This window comes from Lontra canadensis, unplaced genomic scaffold, assembly GCF_010015895.1.
Source record: "Lontra canadensis isolate GAN:19392208 unplaced genomic scaffold, GSC_riverotter_1.0 scaffold146, whole genome shotgun sequence".
NCBI classification, from domain to species: Eukaryota; Metazoa; Chordata; class Mammalia; order Carnivora; family Mustelidae; genus Lontra; species Lontra canadensis.
In genome coordinates this window covers 2236022-2260814 of record NW_022631140.1, presented here as the reverse complement: position 1 = coordinate 2260814, position 24793 = coordinate 2236022, and the positions used below count along the sequence as shown (strand labels likewise).

The window sequence follows — 24793 nt, the reverse complement described above, 5'->3', positions numbered from 1 at the left end:
GGAACCACTATCTGATATCACCTTACCTTTCTGAAATCTTCAATAATAAGAACAATAGGGGCGCCTGGGTGGCTCAGTGGGTTAATGCCTCTGCCTTCGGCTCAGGTCATCATCTCAGGGTCCTGAGATCGAGCCCCACATCGGGCTCTCTGCTCAGCGGAGAGCCTGCTTCCCCCCTCTCTCTCTGCCTGCCTCTGCCTACTTGTGATTTCTGTCTGTCAAATAAATAAAAAAATAAATAAATCTTTAAAAAAAAGTAAAGAAAAATAAAAAAATAAAAATAATAAGAACAATAAACGCGGCAAATACACATGGTACTATGTACAACGGAAGTGACTGACATCCCAGGTTGAACCCTTTAAAAGTGCCAACCTGGAAGTCAAAAACAGTCAAAAATGGGTAACCTCACTGGATTCAACCTAACCTATCAACCTGTCTGCTGCTCACAACCACCTATGACGTGGATACCAGATGAGGAAACTGGCACAGAGAGGTTGAGTAACCTGCCTGAGGTCACACTGTTAGTAAGTGAAAGAACGAGGATTTGAAGCCAGGCTCAACACTCGCCTCCCCAAGAATGTAAGCTCCATGAAGACAGCCGGTCTTGTTCATGGCCAGGCACATAGTAACCCCTTAATAAATACACGATGAATGAACAGGTGCGTCTCCCTTACTAAGGGCGGTAACGGTCCCAGACTCCGGGTCCACACCCTTTTAGACCTGGGCGCTGGTCAGCCCGCCGCACCGCCAGGAAAAGGAGGAATGCAAGACTTCGGGAGCCAGTGCCCCAGGGACGCGGGGTGCAGGGACCCTTCCTGGGGGCGGGGACGCGGCGGGGCTCACCTTGAAGTCGCGGCTGTGCTGCGGGGTGTACTCCAGGGTCCAGAGGGCCCGCACCAGGTGCGCCAGCTGCTCGGTGACCTCGCCCTGGCCCTGCGTGCCGCGGCCCACAGGCTGCTCGGGGTCAGGCGAGGGCTCGGGCCGCCCCGCCCGGTACTGGCCGAGCGCCAGGTACTCGGCGAAGAGCTCGGTGTTGCTGAGACACTGCAGCGTGGCGTTCATGAAGCACGTGTTGCCGTGGTTCCGGAGCCCCGCCACCCCGGGCACCGGCTCCGCGGCGGAGGCGGGCGGCGCGGGCGAGGCGGGCGGCGGCGGGCACGGCGGCGGCGTGGGCGCGGCGGCCGGCCCGGGCGGGAAGCAGCTGCGGAGGCCGCCGCGGTCCGGGGCGGCGCCCTCGGAGCTAAGGTGCGAGAGCGTGGACAGCGTCTTGAGGACGCGGCTCATGAAGCTGCCCACCGAGCGCGCCGACGAGGGCGAGGCGGGCGCAGCCGGCCCGGGCCCCGCAGGGACCCCCGCGCCGCCGCCGCCGCCCGCGCGGCCGCTCCGGAACAGCCGCTTGCTGAAGGAGCGCTTCTCCTTCCCGCCCGCCGCCGCCGGTGGCGGCGGCCCGGGCCCGGGCGCCGTTACCTTGGACATGGCGGCGGCCGCCGACGCTCATCACCGAGCCCGCCCGCCCGGCCCGCGGCCCCGCCACGGCCGCCGCCGCATCCCGCCGCGCCGCGCCGCGCCTCAGGGGGCCGGGGTGCTGGACGCCCCACACACCACAGTGCACTGCCGAGAGAGCCAGCGAGCAAGCGGCTGCCGGCGGGGCGGGCGGGCGCGCGCGCGCGATCCGCCCAGCTGGGCCTCTCACATGACCGCCTCTCGGCGCCGCCCGACCCGCGCTGAAGCCGTGGTGGCTGCCATGTTGACTGTGGGAATGGAAGTTCCCCTCCAGCCAGACCAGATGACTGGCGGCTCCGAGGCGGTCGGGCTTTGTGAAGTCCGAGAAAGGCCATGTCTAGTGTGGGCACGGTCCTGGCGCGGCGGGCAGCGCTGGGCTCGTGCCCGGGGGTGGACCCCGTGGGTGGGTCTCCGTCTTCTGATCTGAAGGCGAAGGCCTTGGCAAGGTGCGGAGATCAGGTTGCCGCCCCTTACCAGACGCTGGAAGAAGTGATGGACGTGGCCCTGACCCGTCCTGAGCAACCCAACCCTGCCAGGCTCCCGAGGGACCTGGACTGCTTGCGTGCATACCCGAACGCCATCACAGAGTCTGGCACATCCCGGAAGGCTTGTCTTCCAGGTGGCACCTTGGACTTGAAATGAAACGGTATACTCAGAATTACCTTCCTTTGCAGACCTACCTTTAAATCCCCGCTGAACTCTACCATCATTCATTCATTCAACAAATAGTTACTCCTGTATGCTAGGCACTGCTAGGCGCTGGGAAAGAATGAAATTAACACGATTTTTGCCTGCCCTCTTGCATTTTCCACACGCAGATGCTGATAATAGCTGCTATGTTTCAAGTATTGCTCTAAGCATGCAATAGTTCCTTTAATTTTCAATTCAGTGCCTTTAAAATGTATCCATTTCAAATCCAAGTTTGTTTCAAAGCCCCAAGACTTGACCTCTAAACAAAAGGTCACAGACCCACAAATATCACAGGGACCAAGACAGGTCATATCAGTAAGTAAAGAATCATGGTGTTTCAGTCATGGTGTTGACCAAATAATACTTCAAATGACTTGACTCTGTTGGGGAGATGATAAGAAATGGTGGGGACCATGGCAAACTGCAAATCAACATCTTTCTAAAGGAGGTGGCTGCTACTCAGCTGATCCAGTTGTTTCCATGCAAAAATGAGGGCCCAGATCATCTTTTTTTTTTTTTTTTTTTTTTTGACAGAGAGAGACACAGTGAGAGAAGGAACACAAGCAGGGAGAGTGAGAGAGGGAGAAGCAGGCTTCCCATGGAGCAGGGAGCCTGATGTGGGGCTGGATCCCAGGACCCCGGGGTCATAACCTGAGCCGAAGGCACCCCTCATCTAACTTTTTAAAGAGAACTTGGGAATCCTGTTTTTAAATGTTGGTTCAATTAAAAAAGAAATAGTGCAGAAAAAAAAAAAAAAAGGTACATCGTTGGGCTTCCTTCATCTCAAAATCTACTGGTCTGTGATCTCCTCTCTCTAGATTGTCCTTTGCTGACCTTTAGCCTGAGTCCTGGTTACTGCATAAGGGAGAAATCAGGGAGGGGAAAGCCCTTCACCTCTTTAAAACATAAACCCCACCTTACCTCACATTTCAGAGTAAATGTCTCTGCCAGAGCCTCCAACGTCAAGTAAACAGGGCCTTTATGGTGACCACCCCCAACCTCCACCCAGGGTGCTCTGCACTGGCCTCCAAATCACCTACATTCCCACCTCCTAGTCAAAATACCCATTCTTCACTTTGTCTTGAACTCATCTAGACACTAGGAAGAAAGCAATCTGATCGATCATTCATACTTTAGCGTGAATGCGATGTCCCTCAACCCTTTGCAAACATATCTGAGTTTTTTTCAAATATGAAAATCATGGGTGACGGAGGGACAAAAGAAAGGAATAGCTTTTAGTAGAACTTCAAGCACTTTGACATCGCTTTTCTCATAATATCCAGCCATTATGTAACAAGTTTGCTTGCTTGCTTGTTTTTAGGTGGTAGGGAGGGTCTTGGGGGCTGTGGTCTCCCTAAATATCAAATGGACTTAGAAGGTAGCCCTCCATTAGGGTGCCTGGGTGGCTCAATGGGTTAAGCTTCTGTCTTCAGCTTGGGTCATGATCTCAGGGTCCTGGGATCGAGTCCCACATTGGGCTCTCTGCTCAGCGGGGAGCCTGTGTCCCCCTCTCTCTCTTCCTACTTGTGATGTCTCTCTGTGTGTCAAATAAATAAATAAAATCTTAAAAAAAAAAAAGGAAGAAGAAGAAGAAGTTAGCCCTTCATTAGTTTTCCCATGCTGCTTCTTATTTATTTATTTGTTTACTTATTTATTTTTAGCACTCCTCCATTTTGGACGTAGATGTTCCTAGCACCATCCTACTTGCTCCAAATCCGTAAAAGACTGTCAGCGCTTAAGGCAGAGACTGGGTCTGTTTTGCTGACCCTAGATGCCCAGCATTGACCATGTTTCTGATAAATGTTTGGTTGAATGAATAAATGGCTTTAGAAGGAAATTGAGCATAGGAAAAGCTTTTCACTCCACACATTGTATGCCTGGAGCCCATCTCCAATTCCTGCCACCACTATAAACTGTGTAAGCCGCTTTGTTGTGACCATCCCCCACTTCAAATGCCTGCTCTTTACCCCTTATGCTTTTCTGCCTGAGGGTTTTCTCTCGCCAGAGGGAAATTTAAATTAACAACTCCTTCTCCCCCAACAGAGGCAACCTTCAACCAGTGGGAGATACCAGCCACTGGATAACTCCCAGGCCTCTCATCCTCTGGACAGACAACTCTAAGGTGTACCTAATGGGGCTCTTCAGAGAGTTCCCAGAGAAATGTAGCCGCATTTGCCCTCCATAACCAGTTCAATAATGTACCTTTTTCTGGATATCTCTACTGCCCTGTCTCCCTCTTCCTAATCTACTCCCTCACTCCTGCTTTCTGGATCACCTCCCAAATGTACTACCTGCACCCAGGTCTTTGTTGTAGGCTCTGTCTAAGGACGACCCAAACTAAGACACGGAGCCACTTAAATTAGGGCCAGGTATTTAACCAAAGACAGATCCGGATTTGATTTGATGAAGATCAGGTTTTCTCCTAGCTGCTGTAAATAACCTTTGATCTTATCTACCAACAGCACTTGTCCATGTGACTGTCCTGCTGACTGCTTTCCGGAATATCATTCTTTACTTTTACTGTCCTACGTGGCTGGCACACAACAGATGCTAACAAACCTCACTTTTTTTAATTTGTTAAACTGAAAGTCAACGGCCAGTGGAAGTTTACCACGCTGCTTCTTTATACTGGAGACTTAGCCTGAATATGACCCCAATACCTAAGCTCTCCTCTCCAGTTTAAGCAAGCCACATGGAATCCTAGTTCATCATGTGATTCAGAGAAATTAGGGCTGAGCCCATCAGCAGATCTGACTTCCTTGGTTTAGCACCACTAGACAGGGGCTCAGGCTTCTCACCATTGAACATTGCCCCTTCCCCTCACCTGGTTGCCACTTCTTTTCCCACTAACATGGAGCTGAAATTCAAAATGCAATCAGTGCAGTTTAGCTGTAATCTCAAAGGTGGTTTCCACTGAGTCCACTAAACTACGATTCTCTCTAATCTGCTTGCAGTAGAGTTGCCCTCCAGCCCCCCAGCACTATGGAAAGTCTTGGTCTTCCCCTCACACCCTCGGGCAATCTAGACAATTGGGCCTTTGCTCAACCTCTTCCCTCTGTCTCAAACACATTTCCTCAAGCCTCTTCACTTAACTACCCCTCCTTATCTTCTGCAGGCTCTCTTGGCACCTCTCAGTCACGATGCTAATGTTACCAGAGTGGAAGTCAACTTACAACCCGTCCCCAGCCCTGAAGGGTAGGCTTCAATCCAACAGGGGCTCATTTTTTTTGTTATTGGATACCTAGTAAGGTAGCCATCATTATAGCATATTGATTATTTGGCAACAATATATCTAAATAACATGGGACCTCCTTAGTGGGACATATGACCTCCCTCCCAATCTGGCCCCTCCCACCATTCTGTGTTTATTGGTCCCCATGGGGCCCCAAAGTCAACCTACCCCAGTTTGGCCAGAGCAGGGTTGGAAAAGAATTCCTAATTGGAGCACCCAGATGGTCTTTTTTCTTTTTTTTTTTTTTTAAGATTTTATTTATTTATTTGACAGACAGAGATCACAAGTAGGCAGAGAAGCAGGCAGAGAGAGAGGAGGAAGCAGGCTCCCTGCTAAGCAGAGAGCCCGATGCAGGGCTCTATCCCAGGACCCTGGGATCATGACCTGAGCCGAAGGCAGAGGCTTAACCCACTGAGCCACCCAGGCGCCCCGCACACGTCATATTTTGACACCTATTGTCAAGCTGACCTCCAGAAAGGCTTTATCCAGTGCGGCGTTGGTGGTATAGTGGTGAGCATAGCTGCCTTCCAGAAAGGTTTTATCCTGCCAACAGTGAATGGAGGGGACACACATTTTCCAATCCCAAGACAGTGTTGAGCTTTTCACTCTTTTTATGCTGGCAGATTCAACGAACAGAAGATGTCATGTTATGTGCTCATATTTGTAGAAATGAAATTGAACATCATGTACTATGTCTTCAGCTATCCGGCATCCAAACACACTTTCTATTTGGAAAGGATCCCAAATTAGACAGGACAGTTCAAACTTCCACTGTGAAAAATGGGCAGGAGTTGGGGAGCAGGTCTTCCCTTTACAACCCCAGGACAGCAGAGCCCAGGAAGGTGACCCAAGTAAGGGCAATCAGATCCTCCCACCTGGGCGTTGGCTCTGGAAGTTTTGATGCAAGGTTAGTTGGAGACAACACAGCAAATTAGTGACTCTAGCGGCTCTGTATTCAGCAGAGATGAAGTGCGGGCAGAGCCAGTGATGGTGGCAGAGAGGGTCCAGCTGGCTGCTCGAGTGGCAAGTTCTTACTGGTGTCTGCCTTTCTGGGTTTCTGCCCAAGCCTGTTTCTCTGGCTCTGTTTATTGTGCGAGCTAGCCTGATAGGCTTCCTATAAATTCCTTTACTCCTGAAATTAACCTGTGTCAGTTTCTGTTGTTTGCAAGCAAGAAAATGACTAGTAATGCCTTTTTTTTTTTTTTGCAATTTGTATTTTTACTGGTGTGATTTACCTGCCCACATCATTTGCCCATTTTTTCTTTGATGTGTTCCTTTTATAAATGTCTGCTAATAAAAGCACTTTGCATGTGAATTACATTATTCCTTGGTCTATACCATTTGAATATTTAATTTTCACGATATTTGATATTAAATATATTAAATAGAAAATTAAATAGATATTTTGATATTAATAGGATATTGATATTAAATAGAAAATTATACTTATTTTATATGGTCAGGTTGATCAGTCTTTTTCATAAAGGTTTCTGATTTTTTTTTATAAACATGATTAAGAAAACAGCCTACTTGTGATTTCTGACTGTCAAATTAATAAATAAAATCTTAAAAAAAATTAAAGAAGATTTTAAAAAAGATTTTACTTATTTATTTGAGAGAGAGAGAGAGAGAGAGAACAAGTAGGGGTAGGGGCAGAGGGAGGGAGAGAGGAGCAGACTCTCCACACGAGCAGGGAGCCCAGAACTGGGACTCAATCCCAGGACCCTGGAATCATGACCTGAGCGGAAGGCAGATACTTAACCGACTGAGCCACCCAGGTGCCCTCATACAAGGATTTTTAATGCTTCTCAAAATTACTACAGTTCCCTTCCATAGGTCTGTGTAATATTAATGAGCTTGTTCCTCTCTGTTGCTATTATAAATGGGATTTTTAAAAAAGATTTTATTTATTCACTTGACAGACAGAGATCACAAGTAGGCAGAGAGGCAGGCAGAGAGAGAGGAAGGGAAGCAGACTCCCTGCTGCGCAGAGAGTCCGAAGCGGGGTTCGATCCCAGGACCCCAGGATCGTGACCCAAGCCGAAGGCAGAGGCTTTAACCCACTGAGCCACCCAGGCACGCCTAAATGGGATATTTTTATGCCATTGTATTTTCTGTTGTTTGTCTCTAGGACAAAATCATTTTTGTAACCAGCCACCTTGGTATACTTTAGTTCTTTCTCATAATTTTCTGTTGATGCTGTTGGGTTTTTCAGGAACTCATATCGATGCATGAGATAATAACTTGGCCTCTTCCTTTATAATATTGGTACTTCACATTATTTTTTCTCTTGTCTAATTGCCCATCCAGAATTCCGTTAAGTAATATTAGTGAGAGTAGGAAAGCCTGCATCATTCCTGACATTCACAGCAATGCTTCCAGTGCCTCACTATTAAGCATGATGCTTGCTTTCAGTTTGAGATATATATTATTTATTGCATTAAAGTGGTATCCATTTATTCCTCCTTCAGAAAGGGTCATTATCAGAAATGGATCTTGAATTTTATCAAATGCCTTCTGGGCATCAACAGTGATGAGTATATGCTTTTTAAAATGATAATAATAATAATTATTATTATTATTATTTTTTACTTTTGACCTCTATATGCAATATGAGTTTGGGGTAATAAACAACATAAACTACTTCTAGCTAACTTAAGCAGAAAAGGAGCTTATTGGAAGGGTGGATAAAGAGCAGCTTACACAACTGTCAGAAAAGCTTCAGAATCAGACTTGGGAAATCAAAGAAGAAAGGACACAGCCAGGGACCTGCTCCAGAAAGTGCTACTTAAGATGGCACCATCTGTGAAGCCAGACATGCCACTGCCACCAAGACCGACACCACCATTTGACCGTGTCAGCCACACTATTGGAATCTTGGTTCTGCCATAGCCACTCTGAATAATCTTGAATAATTTCTTGATTATCCCTGAGCTTCTGCTGTCCATCTTCAAAATCCTAAGCCCAAAGTAGAAACATCCATTGGTTGGGCTAGATCCTAGTTCTGGTCCCAAGCTGCTGGGATGTAGGGACAGGACCTTATCTCCCTATAGCTTCCCTCACGGGGGACGGAGCTGCCTCCCATCTCTCATGTGATTCCCTCTGAAAGGACCACAGAATGCCAGGCAGCCCAAAATGACAAATGACCACTGGAACCTATCCACGTGGTACGCCATGTCATAGTGTCAAGTGTATCGCTTGTCTACTTGCTAATGTTTCATAGAGAATTTCACATCTATTTTTATAAGAAAGCCAGCTTGCAGGCTGTATGTGCACTCAGTATTCTTGTCAGGTTTCAGTTTTATCAGCTTTTTAAAAACAACTGTGAAGTGTCCCTATTTTCTTTAGCTCTGGAACAATTTAAATGACGTGTTTTCAAAGGTTATGAAATTCACCCAATTTACTCTCTAGATCTGATAAAGCAGGCAGTTCTTTGAAATACTTTTCATCCATTAATTTTACCCATTAATACTGGTCTGTCTAAATTTTCTTTCTTCCCTTGAATTAATTTCAGCCATTTTTATCTCATCAGAAAGTCACCCATGTTTTCCAGTTTGCTAGCGAAATCTTACAAAGAATTATCTTAAGGCTTTATTTTCATTTTTAGCTCAGGGCGGTGCATGCAAGTTAAATCTATCCCTCAATTTGGGACTCTGATGTCATTGGTGTGCTGATGGCCTCCCCTGTTTCCTAGTCATTTCTTCTTATCAAGGACATTCACTAAGATCCAGGTTTGTAGCTGACACTGTTGGGGACCTACTCAGATCCTGTGGGATCCTTTTGCCTTTTCTGTGTGCCTGTCTCCAGCTGTGTGCTTTGCTACAAATGGTGGCACTTGTGACAGCTTCTGGTGCCTGCTTTTGGGCTATTTCCACTGTCTTGTCTGCTCACACAGAAAGCTGGAAAAATCTAGGGTTTATGTCTTCTGGAGTGACCCTTAGCCAATGATAGTCAGGTTCCGGAGTATGGAAACCAGCTTCCCTGCCTCCCATCATGACAAATTGTGAGGTGTATCATTCCAGAGCTCCCTGCAGGATTAGGCTAAAGATACTCTGCCCCTCATCCCATCCTTACTTGACTTCTTCCTTTTCTATGACCTGCTCCCCTCAGTCCTTAGGAGTTTCTTCTAAGAACTCTTCCTGAATAAATCACTTCACGTGAATTCTCATCTCAGGGTCTAGTGCTGGGGAACCAGTCAAGGGCAAGAATAATGGAACTCATTCCCAGCCCCAAAAGACTGGTACACCATCTATAGAATTGCATCAGAACATCCAGACGTTGTCCTAAGGATACAGATGAGATCCTGAGAGATTACAGAAGATGAAGTTACAGAAGGCGAAGTTAATAGTTCAATTGGGAGGAGGTAGCAAGCACTTCATTTAGAAATTATTAGTCAATCTGGGTTTTTAAGGATGAATAGGAGTTGTCCAGGTAGGAAGTAGAGTGTGGGGCTGCACTGTGGCAAGAAGAGGTAAAATGGGCAAAAACTTCTAACTACAAATAACATGTAATTCCTATGCCTCAGGAATTCAAAATGTAGTGAGTGAATGTGGGAAGCCAAACGGGTCTCAGAGAAATTATAACGCAAGGGATAAATAAGGGCTAGAATAAGTAGGATGTTGTTGTTCTTGCCTCAGAGAAGGAGCTGGGTTTGGAAGAGTGAAAGTGAGTTTCTTAGGCAGAGAAGGGAGTGAGGGAAACTGAAGAAGAGAGACTCACATGTGTAAACATGCAGGGACATGAAAAGATTTGGAAGTCAAGGAAGCTCAAGTTCAAAGCACCTCTACAGACTCAGAAGTACATGGTAAGAAAAATATGTCCTTTCCATTCATTTTCCTTTGAAAGCAACAGTCTCAGCATGGGGCTGGCCAATTCGGGAGATTGCTCTGAAACTTTCTAATATCTTTGTTTCTCTCTCTCTTCTTCTTCTTCTTTTTTTTTTTTTTTTAAGATTTTATTTGTTTATTTGACAGACAGAGATCTCAAGTAGGCAGAGAGGCAGGTAGAGGGTGGGGGGAAGCAGGCTCGCAGGGCTCGATCCCAGGACCCTGAGATCATGACCCGAGCCGAAGGCAGAGGCCTTAACCCACTGAGCCACCCAGGCGCCCCACTCTCTCTATTTTTAAATACCAGTGGAGCAGCCTCCAGGTCAGAGCCTTCAGCAGGCAACACTACTGTGATAGTTCATAGCTTACACCCCACATGCTCTTTGAGAACCTTGCCACTCCCCAGTGAGAGGTAGAGTCTATGCTCCCTCCCTTTGGAAGCTTGGTGTGCTTTTGTGGCTATCTTGACAAGCAGAATTCAACAGAAGTGACACTATGTGACTTCCAAGGCCAGATCATAAAACACGATGTACATTTCATTTGTTTCTCTTGCTCTCTTTTAGAACATTCAGCCCTGGAACCCATGCTCTGAGAGAGCCCAGGCCACACTAAGAGGCCCACATGGAATCAAGCAACCTAAAGCCCTTAGCCCCAGGCCCTGGCTGAGCTCCGGCTGACAACTAGCACCAACTTGCCAGCTGTGTGAGGGGGTAATCCTGGAAGTGGGTCAATCCACTCAGTGGTGCTGCTACAGCAGGGACAAGCCTTCCCTGCCCAGCCCTGCCCAGGTTGCAGACTCCTGGGCAAAATAAATTACTGTATTGTTTTAACCTGTTACTGTGGGGGAATCTGTTACTTCTAATGGGATAGCCAAATAAGTATCTAGGTAGATTTTAATTACATTGTTTTGTTTTCCTGTATTCATTTTTACATTTGCCCTCTATTTATAACAACACTGATTATTCCCTTGATACAGTGATATGAAGTTTCAAAATACATTTATTCATTGAATGTGGACTTAGTGACTCACTTCCAAAGAACAAAGTGTGGAAAGGGAAAAGGAGTAACTTTGCAGTGGAGAGACCTAGCAGCTACTAATTTAACCAAGTGATCACGTTAACATCACCCAAGGATAAGTCAGGTTGATAGTAAGTAACCCTTTTTCATAACCAGGGTTCTCGAGAGAAACAGAACTAAGACGTGTGTGTGTATGTGTGTGTGTGTGTGTGTGTGTGTGTGTATACATATATACATGGAGAGAGAGAGAGAGAGAGAGAACAAGAGATGGGGTGGGGCAGAGATTGTGGCAGTGGTGGGGGGACAGAAAGAGAGATACAAGGAATTGGCTCACATCATTATGGAGGTTGACAAGTCCCCAGATTTAAAGTCATCAAGCTGGAAACCTAAGAGAACCAATGGTCTACTTCTCACCCAAAAGCCAGCAGGAAAAGCCAATGCTTCAGTTCAAGTCCAAATGCAGGAAAACAAAACACACACACACACACACAAAAATCCAGTCCCAGCTCATTCAGTCAGGCAGGAGGAATTCCCTCTTGATTGAGGGAGGGTCAACCTTTTTGGTCTATTCAGGCCTTCTACTGATTGGATGAGGCCCACCCAAAATGGGGAGAGTGATATGCTTTACTCAGGCTAACAATTTAAATGTTACTTTCATTAAAAACACCCAGGATAATGTTTGACCAAATATTTGGGTGCCCCATGACCCTGTCAAGTTGACGTATAAAATTAAACATCAAACCCCAGGATTCAATGTGAGAAAGAAGGCACTTCACCCCTATGGTATTCTTTACCAAAACCCATAACTCTGGTTGAATCATAAGGAAACACTTCATATAAACCCAATTTTAGGGGCATTCTACAAAATCACTGACCAGTACTCTTTGAAAATGCCATGGTCAGGAAAATCAAAGACTGAGAAACTGTCAAAGACCAAAGAAGACTGTGCTCGCTTCAGCAGCACGTATACTAAAGTTGGAACCAAAGAAGACTAACAACTTATGATGCCTAAACGTAGCAAGGTATCTGGGATTGGATCCTGGCATATAACAAGGGTTTTCACAGAAAGGCTGACGACATCCAGGTAAAAACTGGACATTGATCTGTACCAATGCTAACTTCTTAGTTTTAACAATTGTACCATGGTTGCATGAGCTGTCAAAATTAGGGGGGCACTGGGTAATTTTATATAGGAACTCCATACTCTCTTTGCAACTCTCTGTACATCTAAGTTACTCCAACATAAAAAAGTATTAAAGTGTATTTAAGTTAAGGGACACCTGGGTGGCTCAGTTGGTTGAGCAGCTGCCTTCGGCTCAGGTCATGATCCCAGCATTCTGGGATCGAGTCCCACATCCGGCTCCTCGCTCAGCAGGGAGCCTGCTTCTCCCTTTGCCTCTGCCTGCCATTCTGTCTGCCTGTGCTCGCGCTCTCTCGCTCTCTCTCTGATAAGTAAAAAAAAAAAAAAAAAAAAAAAGTGTATTTAAGTTAAAAAATGAGGGTAGATTTAAAAAATAATATTTTTTGTAAGGAAGACTTGAGAATGGTAGAGGAAATCAGAATCCTTTTGTGGGAGAGTTTGCATCTGGGCATCTTAAGAGGCAACTGATACACTTGCTTGGTAAGAGGGGCTCCCACAGGGGCTGTCAGCTTCCAGGTGTCTGAGATCAGGCATGTCCAAACAGAGGGCGAGTCTGACGCTTACTCACATGGCAGAGGCCAGAGGCCAGAGGTCCTCCCAGGAATTGTAAGACCGTCTCAGACAGGAGTCAGGGGCAGGGAATGGAGACCCTGGAGGAGTTACAGATGCCTGAGTGACACCAGAACCTCATGGAAAAGAAAAGAAAAATAAAACCTTTAACTTATTTGCCAAAATCAGAGGATCGTGAGATCCATTCCAGTGTAAACACTCAAAAAATATTAGAGTGGGGTGTCTGGGTGGCTCAGTCAGGTAAGCATCTGACTCTTGGTAGCAGCTAGAATCATGACTTCAGGGTCGTGGGATCGAGTCCCAAGTGGGGTCTGCGTTCAGCACAAGGTCTGGTTGGGATTCTTGCTCTCCCTCTACCCCTCCCTCCACTTGTGTACATGCTATCTCTCCCAAATAAATAAATAAAATATTTTTTTTAAGATTTTTTTTTATTTATTTGACAGAGAGATACACAGTGAGAGAGGGAACACAAGCAGAGGGAGTGGGAGAGGGAGAAGCAGGCTCCCCACTGAGCATGGAGCCCAAAGCGGGGTTCCATCCCAGGACCCTGGGACCATGACCTGAGCCAAAGGCAGATGCCTAATGACTGAGCCACCCAGGCACCCCAATAAACGAAAGCTTTGAAAAATATATTGGAGTGCTCACCATGCGGTAGGCACCTGTTCAAGATTCTAGGGATGCAGCATTGAAAATACAAAATGTTTTCCATTCCAGAGGGAAAATGAGCAAATAAACAAATATCTTATATAATCTCAGCTACTGGTCATTGCTTTCAAGGAAACTAAAACCTAAGAAGGATATGGGGAGTAAGGGGAGAGACTCTGTCACACAGAGCATTGAAAGCCCCTCTGAGGAAGGACATTTGAACAGAGAAGTGAATGAAGCAAGGGGACAAATCTGGGGAAAACTCTTCCAGAGGGAAGGAGGTAGTGCAAAAACTCTTGAATTAAGGATTAGGTTGGCATGTTCGAAGAAGAGCAGGAGGTCAGGTTGGCTGCAACAAATTGAGCAAAGCAGAAACTGGCCAAAGATAAGGTTGAGGAGGAGGGGATGAGGTCAGATAACGTAGGACGTGTTAGACACGAGGAGTACTGAAGATTTAAATTTTGCACAAAAATGGAGAAGACGTGATCAGTTACAATTTGACGTGATGCAACGGGTGATGAGTAATTGTTCAAATGATTCAGAACTCTGGGAATTTGAGGATAGAGGGATTTTTAGAAAAATGTGCAGATTTAACATATAAATTTTCCTCTGCTCCATACCAAAACATTACTCAGATGAGAGTAAAAGAATAAAACAGATGTAAATCCACAAATGTGATCAGGAAAAAAGTGAATACAGTTGATGAAAGGTTGTATGAATCAAGACTCCATCAGAAGAACAGAAGCCACTCTGTGAATTTTGGGTAGGAAGGGGGACGTTGAGGCTTACTCCATCATTGGAAGGCTAGGAAATGCAGGGCAAGCAAGCCGCTGTCACCCATCTCAGCCTGCATCACCAAAGTGAGTGAATTTCAGAAGCAAACTGGAAGCCTTGAGCCTCCCCAAGGGCAAGACCAGGGATAGGGCAAAGCAAGTGAGGCAGTTGCCTTGGACATAAACTTTAAGAGAGCACCAAGCCACTATGTGTTAGGGTTCTCCAGAGAAACAAAGCAATGGAATAGAGATGCATAGATATGAAAGGAGATTTACTCTAGGAATTAGCTCATATGGTTATGGAGGTTGAGAAGTCCCACAATCAGCTGTTTGCAAGCTAGACAATCAGGAAAGCTGGTAGTATAAATCAGTCCAAAGGCCTCAGAGTCACAGGGCCAATGGTGTCACTCCCAGTCTGAGTCTGAAAGACTAAGAACCAAGGGCGCCAATGACCAGGGCCAGGAAAAGATGAATGTCCCAGCTCAAGTTAAAAAAAAAAAAATCGAATTCACCCTTCCTCTGCGCCGTCATTCTCCTCAGGCCCTCAGTGGATTGGAGGATGTCTGCCTGCACTGTGCACTGGTGAGGGTGATCTTTCCTTAGTCCGCCAGTTCAAATCTCTTCCCGAAACACCCTCACAGACACATCCAGAAATAGTGTTTTCCCAGCTATCTGAGCATCCCAGAGCCCAGGCAAGTTGACACATGAATAAACCATCCCAATTCACTTATCCGAATCAAAAATACTTTAATGCACCATCTAGAAAAAGACCACTTATGGAAAAAAAAAATCTATGCTGAACAAAATGTCAAAGTTTTAAATAAAAACAGACACTGGCCTTGCCCTTAGACCCTGACTTACTTACCTCACCCTAAATCCCAGCCCTGCTCAAGAGCTCTGGGAGGACCCACTGTCTTCTCATCCACCCATAGCATTAAAAGAAGTGACTTGTAGGAGCATGCTTGGGAGCTAATGAGAACTTTAGGTCCCGCTGTTTGCTACTCTGTCTGCCCACAACTGAAAGCAGAAAAAAAAAAAAACAACGTCTCTTTCATCTCCCAGATTCTTTATGTGTCCCTGGCATTAGCAAACTCAAAGAAAGAGATTCTTAGAAGTGTAATGCTAGGCTTCCTCCCTGTGATGCCCGGGGAACTACAGAAGAGGGAGATGATGCTGTCAAGTTAGTAGCAGCTAATCCAGCAGAGAGACGTCAAGAAATTTCAAAAGCTGGACATCAGGTAAAGATAGTAATAGAACTCAGAAATACAATATCGAATATTTGCAGAGAGGAAGAAAAGAACAAGCAAACCAGTTTGTAGCATCTCAAATATGTCAGTGTTATGGGCTGGGTTTTGTCCCTCCCACCAAATTCATATGGTAAAATCCTAATCCTTTGGGACTTGAGAATGTGACTGTTTGGAGGTAGTGTTTGAAGAAGTGATGTAGGGGATGCCTGGGTGGCTCCAGTGGTGATGCCTCCGACTCTTGATTTCTGCTCAGGTCAATATCTCATAGTCCTAGGATACAGCCCAGCGCATCGTGCTCCCTGCTCAGCAGGAAATCTGCTTCAGGAGTCTTTCTCTCTCCCTCTACCACTCCCCCACTCACTCCCTCAAATAAATAAATCTTTAAAAAATAAATGAAGAGGCGATTCAGTTTATTTTTTTTAAGATTTTTTTATTAAAGAAGTAAAAAATTTGACAGAGAGAGAAATCACAAGTAGGCAGTAGGCAGAGAGGCAGGCAGAGAGAGAGGGGGAAGCCGGTTCCCTGCTGAGCAGAAAGCCCGATGTGGGGTTCGATCCCAGGACCCTGAGATCATGACCCAAGCCAAAAGCAGAGGCTTAACCCACTGAGACACCCAGGCGCCCCTATTTTTAAAAGTATTTTATTTGAGAGAGAGTACAAACAGGGGGAGCAGCAAAGAGAGGGGAAGAAGCAGGATCCCTGCTGAGCAGAAAGGCTGACGTGGGGCTCAATCCCAGGACTCTGGGATCACAACCTGAGCCAAAGGCAGACACTTAACCCACTAACCACCCAGGCACCCCAGAAGTGACTCAGTTTAAATGAAGTCATTTACAGTGGGCCCTTAATCCAAAAGGCTAAACTCATGACCCTGAGATCAAGACCTGAGCTGAGACCAAGAGCCAAACGCCCAACCCACTGAGCAACTCAGGTGCCCCAAGATCTCCATTTCATTGGTAGATAAAAAAACATGTCTATATTATATCAAGGAGCACATCACTAACTACCCTACTTCTTATTTTCTAAACCTTTTATTATGAAAATGTTCAAACATAGAGAAAAGCTGAAAAAGTAATAACATTAAACACTCATTCTTCTATTTTAGCCAATGTAAACAGACCTAACTCTCTCTTACTGGCCCGTTCAATATGGGGTATGCCTTGCCTGCAGTTAACTGGGCATTTCCCCTGCCTGGAACAACCCGGTTTTCCCCAGGCATAACCTTCTAGAGTCAGGGGAGCCAACCATAACCCACATTAGAACAGATTGTATTATTTTTTCTCACTCATTTATTTCTAAAATACAAATTGAGCTTCGGCTATGTGCCAGCCACTGTTCTATGCACTAGAGATGAACCAGTAAACAAATCAAGCAAAAATACCGCTTTTAGGAGCTTATATCCTAATGGAGAAAGATATAAACAAGTAACATACACAGTGTAACCAATGAAAACTGGTGCTATGGAGAAAAATAAAGCAGGAAAGAGGAACAGAACATTGGAGGCTGCAAATTAAATAGAGTGATCACCAAAGTCTTGCTGGAAAGGCGACTTTTGAGTAAAGATCTGAAGGAGGTGAAATAGTGCGCTAGGCAAAAATTAGGAAAAAGAGCATTCCAGGCAGAGGGAATCACAATGCAAAGACCTTGAGATGGGAACATGCCTGGGAGTGTTTGAAAAATAGCAAGGAGGCCAGCATGGGCCAAGTAAGTGAAGGGCAAGTATAGGATATGAGGGTTAGAGTGGCAGTCGGTTCTGGGCTCTAGGGACAGACCACATGGTAGGGCATAAAACAACTCCCAATATGTTTAAAGGGTTGAAATGATACACTATATATTCTCTGACCACAGCTGAGGGGAATCAGAAATCAGTAACAGAAAGAAATGTGGCAAATTCACCAATACGTGAACATTCAAGAAGATACTCAAACTAACCAATGGTTAAAAAAGAAACCTCAAGGGAAATAAGAAAATATTTTGAGATGAAAAAAAAAAAAAGCAAAGAAAATACTTTGAGATGAGTGAAAGTGAAGATACAACATATCAAAATTTGTGGGATGTAGCTCAAGTAGTTTCTAGAGGGAAATTTATAGCTGAAAATATCCATATTAAGAAAGAAGAGGGGTGACTTAGTCAGTTAAGCATCTGACTCTTGATTTCAGCTCAGGTCTCAATGTCAGGGTCATGAGTTCAAGCCTTGGGTTGGACTCCAGCCTGAGTGTAGAGTATACTTAAAAAGAAAAAAAAAATTTTTTTCTTAATTAAAAAAAAAGAATAAAGAAAGAATAAAAGTCTCAAGTCAATAACCTAATCAACCACCCTAAGACACAAGTAAAGGAAGAGCAAACTGAATTATGTAGGGCCATATGGGTTTGGCTTCTACAACCTCTCAGTATCTTTTGTATCCCAAGACTTGGAATGATGATTAATTTTATGGGTCAACTTAACTGGGGTAAGAGATGCCCATACAGCTGGGAAAACATTACTTCTGAGTACTTCTGTGAAGGTATTTCTGGAAGAGATTAGCATTTGAATTGGTGGAGTGAGTAAAGATCATCCTCACCAGTGTGGGTAGGCATCATCTAATCTACTGAGACCCGGAATAGAAGAAAAAGGCAGAGAAAGAGCACATTTTCTTTCTTCTTTCTGAGCTGGGATGTCCATTTTCTCTGCCTGCTTGTTTGAGCTCCCACCCTGCAAACAAGTGTTCTTTTTGCAGCCTACTTAGTGTCCTGTTTTTCACATTTTCTTGCTTTTCGTTGGTGATGTTGCTATTTAAAACAGCAGCTGATGATATGATACTTTATTTGGAAAACCCAAAAGACTCTACCCCAAAACTGCTAGAACTCATACAAGAATTCAGTAAAGTGGCAGGATACAAAAATCAATGCACAGAAATCAGTTGCATTTCTATATACCAACAATGAGACAGAAGAAGGAGAAATTAAGGAGTCAGTCCTATTTACAATTGCACCAAAACCCGTAAGATACCTAAGAATAAGTCTAACCAAAGAGGCAAAGAATCTGTACTCAGAAAACTATAGGATACTCATGAAAGAAATTGAGGAAGACACAAAGAAATGGAAAAACATTCCATGTTCATGGATTGGAAGAACAAATATTAAGATGCTTATGCTACCTAGAGCAATCTACATATTCAAAGCAATCCCTATCAAAATACCATCAACTTTTCTCAAAGAAATGGAACAAATAATCCTAAAATTTGTATGGAACCAGAAAAGACCCTGAAGAGCCAGAGGAATGTTAAAAAAGAAAACCACAGCTGGTGGCATCACAATCACAGATTTCAGGCTCTATTACAAAGCTGTCATCATCAAGATACTATCGTACAGGCACAAAAACAGACACACAGATCAATGGAACAGAACAGAAATCTCAGAAATAGATTCTCAAATCTATGGTCAACTAATTTTTCACAAAGCAGTTAAGAATGTCCACTGGAAAAAAGACAGTCTCTTCAACAAATGGTGTTGAGAATATTGGACAGTCACATGCAGAAGAGTGAAACTGGACCATTTCCTTACACCATTTGAGTAAAAAATAGACTCAAAATGGATGAAAGACCTCAATGTGAGACAGGAATCCATCAAAATCCTTGAGGAGAACACAGGCAGCAACCTCTTCGACCTCGGCCACAGCAACTTCTCCCAGGACACATCACCAAAAGCAAGGGAAGCAAGGGCAAAAATGAACTATTGAGACTTTATCAAGATCAAAAGCTTTTGCATAGCAAAGGAAACAGTCAACAAAACCAAAAGACAACTGACAGAATGGGAGAAGATATTCACAAATGACATATAGGACAAAGGGCTAGTATCCAAAAATCTATAAAGAACTTACCAAACTCAACACTCAAGGAACAAATAATCCAATCAAGAAGTGGGCAGGAGACATGAACAGACATTTCTGCAAAGACATCCAAATGGCCAACAGACACATGAAGAAGTGTTCAACATCACTCAGCATCAGGGAAATACGAATCAAAACTATGGTGAGATACCACCTCACACTAGTCAGAATGGCTAAAATTAACAAGTAAGGACATGACAGATGTTGGAGAGGATGCGGAGAAAGGGGAACCCTCCTACACTGTTGGTGAGAATGCAAGCTGGTGCAGCCACTCTGGAGAACAGCATGGAGGTTCCTCAAAAAGTTGAGAATAGAGCTACCCTATGACCCAGCAATTGCACTACTGGGTGTGTACCCCAAAGATACAAATGTAGTGATCCAAAGGGGAATCTGCACCCCAATGTTTACAAAAGCAATGTCCACAATAGCCAAACTATGGAAAGAGCCAAGATGTCCATCGACAGATAAATGAATAAAGAAGATGTGGTATATATATGCAATGGAATATTATACAGCCATCAAAAATAAAATCTTACCATTTGCAACAACATGGATGAAACTAGAGGGTATTATGCTAAGCGAAATATGTCAATCAGAGACACTTATCATATGATCTCACTGATATGTGGAATTTGAGAAACATGGCAGAAGATCATAGGAGAAGAGAAGAAAAAATGAAACAAGAAGAAAGCAGAGAGGGAGACAAACCATAAGAGACCCATGATCTCAGGAAACAAACAGGATTGATGGAGTGAAGGGGGTGGGAGGGATGGGGTGGCTGGGTGATGGACATTGGGGAGGATAGGATATGTGCTATGGTGAACGTTGTGAATTGTGTTAAGACTAATGAATCACAGACCTGTACACCTGAAACAAATAATACATTATATGTTAATCTAAAAAGCACAAAAACAGCATATCAGCATAGTGTTGACAAGCTGTCCAGTTTTCATAAGCACAAAAAAGCTGTGATATGCCTTTCAGAGAAAATATATGTGTTAGATAAGTTTCATTTATGCATGAGTTATAGTGCCATTGGCTAGGAGTTCAATGTTGATTATTCAATCATGTATATTAAATAAAGTATCTTTTTTATTTTTAATTTTTTTCTTAGAGAGAGAGCATGCAAGCACATGTGAGTGGGGGGAGGGGCAGAAGGAGAGGGAGAGAGAGCATCTTAGGCAGGCATACGCTCCGCGAGGAGCCCATCACAGGGCTCTATCCCATGACCCTGAGATCATGACCTGAGCTGAACTCAAGAGTCAGATGTTCAAACACCTGAGCCATCCAGGAGGCCCTAAATAAGGTATCTTTAAACAGAAACACACATTTTAAAAAGTTATGTATTGATCAGTTGATGAGTATGTTATGATTGGAAACTTGCAGAAACTTGCTGGCTAACTCTATATTTGGCTTAGGAGTGATATTTCAATATCTGCTAATTCAGTGTTTGTGGCAATTTTACAGAACATAACTATTGCAAGGACAAGCATCAAGAATCGACTGAACATTTCTAGTTTTAAAGGCAATCTGACTATGACCTCTCTCACCCATACCAACTGAATAAGCAGATTAAAGGAGGTCACTTTCACTATTTCATTCTTCTTATTATAGCCCTCTCAAAGCTGTAAGCAGTACTTGAGAAGGCAGCATCCCAGTGGAGACCTCCCACGTAAAGGGAGAACCCACAAGTGCTGCTGTCCGCGGTGCTGATTATACAAAGGCAGCTTCCCGCAAGACTTTTTCATCTGTTAGCCAAAATGTTGGCTAAACTCTCTGCAGGGGAAGGTTTTCATTGGCTGGCTTGGGAAGCATGCCCTTCCCTGAACCAAATATGGCCCCAGAGAGAAATGTTATGATTGGTATTGAGGTTAGAGTTCCTATTGGTATCACAGAGGCTAAGGTAGGAATTGATGTTTCCCCAAAGGAAAATGTAGGCTCTGTTGCCAGTAGGAAGTGGACTAGATTCCACATAGGCAAGAGAAACAGATTTCATCAACTACTCTCCTGTGATAGTCATCTGTGTATTTTCAGCACCCTTTCCCCATCATTACAGGTTATCTGTTCATGTCTCTTGTACTTTAAAGAATCTGATTCTCATGAAAGAATTTTTTTTGTTGTTTACACTAGGAAAAGGATGCTAACATTTGCCAAAACCAGGAAAGAAAGTGTGGAGTTTCTTTGGAGAAAGAAATTGTCCTAGAAAATGGGGGTAACCAAATTTGCATTTCTCTAATATTGCAACAAATGATGTTATCACCCCTGGCTAAGACCACACACAGAAATATTACCTTGGTCATTGGAAACTAAGGTCTGATTAATAAGTAAGAATGATCTTGCACTATGCTACCACTCCCCATTAGCCCAGCAAGTCAGGGAAGTCCTGGAATCCTACCATCCTATTACATAGTATACATATGGGCCTGGGAGTTTGAGTACCACTGACTCTACATCTAATTCACATCATGCTGTAGGTTCTGTGGAGGTAATTTGATGAACTTTGGGCCTCACTGAGGTAACTAAAAGGTCTGGGATCAAGGACAGTTTATTTTCTTGTCAGAATTAAAATTCCCTTTTCCCCTTTTAGTAGCACAGGGTTCTCACTGGTGTTGTCTAGCATAGAAAAATGTTCCCCAGAAGACTTCTAGATCCTTCATCTGGGACTGGATACGGGATACACTCTCTTTAAGAAACAAAAATGGTTGGGGCGCCTGGGTGGCTCAGTCATTGGGTGTCCACCTTCAGCTCAGGTCATGATCCCAGGGTCCTCTTTAGTGGGAGGCCTGCTTTTCCCTTTCCCATTCCCCTAGCTTGTGCTCTCTCTCTCTCACTGTGTCTTTCTGTCAAATAAATAAAATCTTAAAAAAAAAAAAAAGAAACAAAAATGGCAGGGCACCTGGGTGGCTCAGTTGGTTGAGCATCTAGCTCTTGATTTTGGCTCAGGTCATGATCTTAGGGTCATGGGATCAAACCCTGTGTCAGGCTCTGCACTCAGAGGGCCATCTGCTTTTCTCCCTCTTCCTCTGCCCCACTAACACTCTGACTCTCTATCTAAAATAAATAAACAAATCTTTAAAAAGAAAAGAAACAAAAATGGCATCACTCCATTCGAGTGGGAAGATAGGACTTTTATCATCTATATTATTTGGGAGTCTTTTGGCTTCTAGTGAAAGAAATTGAACTCAAAATGTTGTAAGCATAGTAACAAATTTATTAGCCCAAATAACTAAAAATGTGGGGATGTCCACCCAGCTTAAGGTAGTGCTGGGTCCAGAGACATTTCATCATTAGGGCTGGAATCCTTTCCATCTCTCAGCTCTGTTTTCCTTTGTGTTGGCTTCACTCCCAAGCCCCATGTGATATTCCCCACAGCTCTTGGATCACACAGTCCTTCCTGCTAGCAGCCCCCCTGCCAAAAGAGAAGTTCTCCTCACAGTCTTCCAGAACACATCCTGGGTGGGCCTGACTTTCATTTGATTTCATTGGGGCTCATGCTTCTTCCTGAACAAAACACTAAGACCTGAGTGATGAGATAAGCTCATCGGCTGGACCTAGAGCCAGAAGTGGGATTACCCCAACTCAAACCACATGGACTGAGCAAGGTGGATGAATTGTTCTCCAAAGGAAACTCAGAGATGTCTCCAGGAAAAGAGGGAATAGATGTTGATAGAAGAAAAGAAAACATGACCGCTACAACATTGCTTTTGGCAAAAAGTCTATGTACTTAGGGGACAGCACAAGACTCATTTCATATTGATTTTTCCTAAGTTGCCTAGAAGTGATAGTATTGACAACAAAAGGATGTGTTGGTTCCTTTTAAGGTTCCTTTTTCCCTCACTCTCGCCACATTCTTAGAGAAATGCCCATCCGCCTACAGGGGTGGGCCTCTAAGGCCATATTTCTTTATGTGTTTCCATCCTGAGTGGACGAGGCATGAGGACACCTGACCCACAGAAGCTAATTATTACCAATCTGGTGGCCAGTGAAATTCTTCCTGGGGAATCCACTGAGGCTGAGAGAGGTTTTGATTTTACTTACATTAATTTGAGTTGGTTCCTGACTTCACCAAGACGAATTCCGGTTACAGGATTCCGGTAGCACTGAGGCTAGGCAATTCTGCTTATCTTGACTGGTCTTGCTATACAGGAAAATAACCTAGAAGGGATCGTGGGGATAAGAAGTATTGGAAAGGTAGGAAACATTGAGCTTTTAGATAGGGTAGCCGGGGGAAGTTCTAACCCATAGGTTAACAATAAAGCAAAGACTGGAAAGAGGCAAGGGGATGATTCACGTGATTATCTGGGTGCACCTGTGTGTGTGTGTGTGTGTGTGTGTGTGTGTGTGAAGAGTGGTTCTGGCAGACTGAACAGTGGTAACAAACCCTGAGGCGGGAGTGTGTCATCATATCCAAGGAAAAACACAGAGGCCAAAGAGAAAGAAGCAGAATGCGTCAGAGTGGTGGGAGATGAGAAAGGGTGATAACAGGGGTCAGACATGGAGGACCTTGTAGGTGACCACAGAGCTTGGGCTTTTGCTGAGGATGAAGCAAAAGAGCCACTGAATAGGTTTAAACAGAGTGACATGATCTGACTCTAATTTAATGGCAACTCTTTGGCTGGTATATTGACCATAGGCCGTAGAGGGACTAATCAGGGGAATATGGCAGTGATCCAGGTGGGACATGGTGACAGACCAGCAACATAGTGGAAAGTTAGAAATGCAGATTCTCAAGCCCCACTCCATGACCCTTCTTTCTCCCGGCCTGTTTCTTCCCTACTCTAAGGGACTGTGATCGAGGTGTCCTTATGGTCCCTTGTACTTGCAATTTTCTTTTCTTTCTTTCTTTTTCTTTTTTTAAGAATTTATTTATATATTTGAGTGAGGGAAAGAGAGAAAGAGAGAGGGAGGGAGAAGCACACTCCCCAGGGAGCATGGAGCCTGATGCGGAACTCAATCCCAGGACCCTGAGATCATGACCCGGGCCAAAGGCAGACGCCCAACTGACTGAGCCACCCAGGCGCCCCCCAGTTGCAATTTTCTAAGCTCCTTTCTTACAACTAGGTGTGTGAGTCATTATGAAAAGGCAGCAGAAGAGAACAAAGGATAAGCGACGTTTCTGCAAAGCCCCTGCTGCCCACAGCCGGAGGCAGCGGGCCCTGAAGCAGCTTCGTGATCCAGGTCAGTAGGGGCCCCGCGGGAAGAGACCGCCTGGGATTTCTCCTGGTGCTGGGGTGGAAGGGCGCCCAATAAGACGGGAGTGGAAGGTGTCGGGCAGCAACAGGGCA

At 44.7% G+C, this 24793-nt stretch overlaps 1 protein-coding gene across 1 annotated transcript in view; it reads right to left on the bottom strand.

Moving 5' to 3' along the window:
- The window catches only part of USP31 (ubiquitin specific peptidase 31), a 60948-nt gene extending 59404 nt beyond the window's left edge, over positions 1-1544 (bottom strand). Inside the window, exon 1 of the mRNA XM_032843955.1 lies at positions 844-1544. Within this exon, the coding sequence (XP_032699846.1) occupies positions 844-1476 (633 nt within the window). The 5' untranslated portion in view covers positions 1477-1544. The remainder of the gene's footprint in view (positions 1-843) is intronic.
- Positions 1545-24793: the final 23249 nt, after the last annotated feature.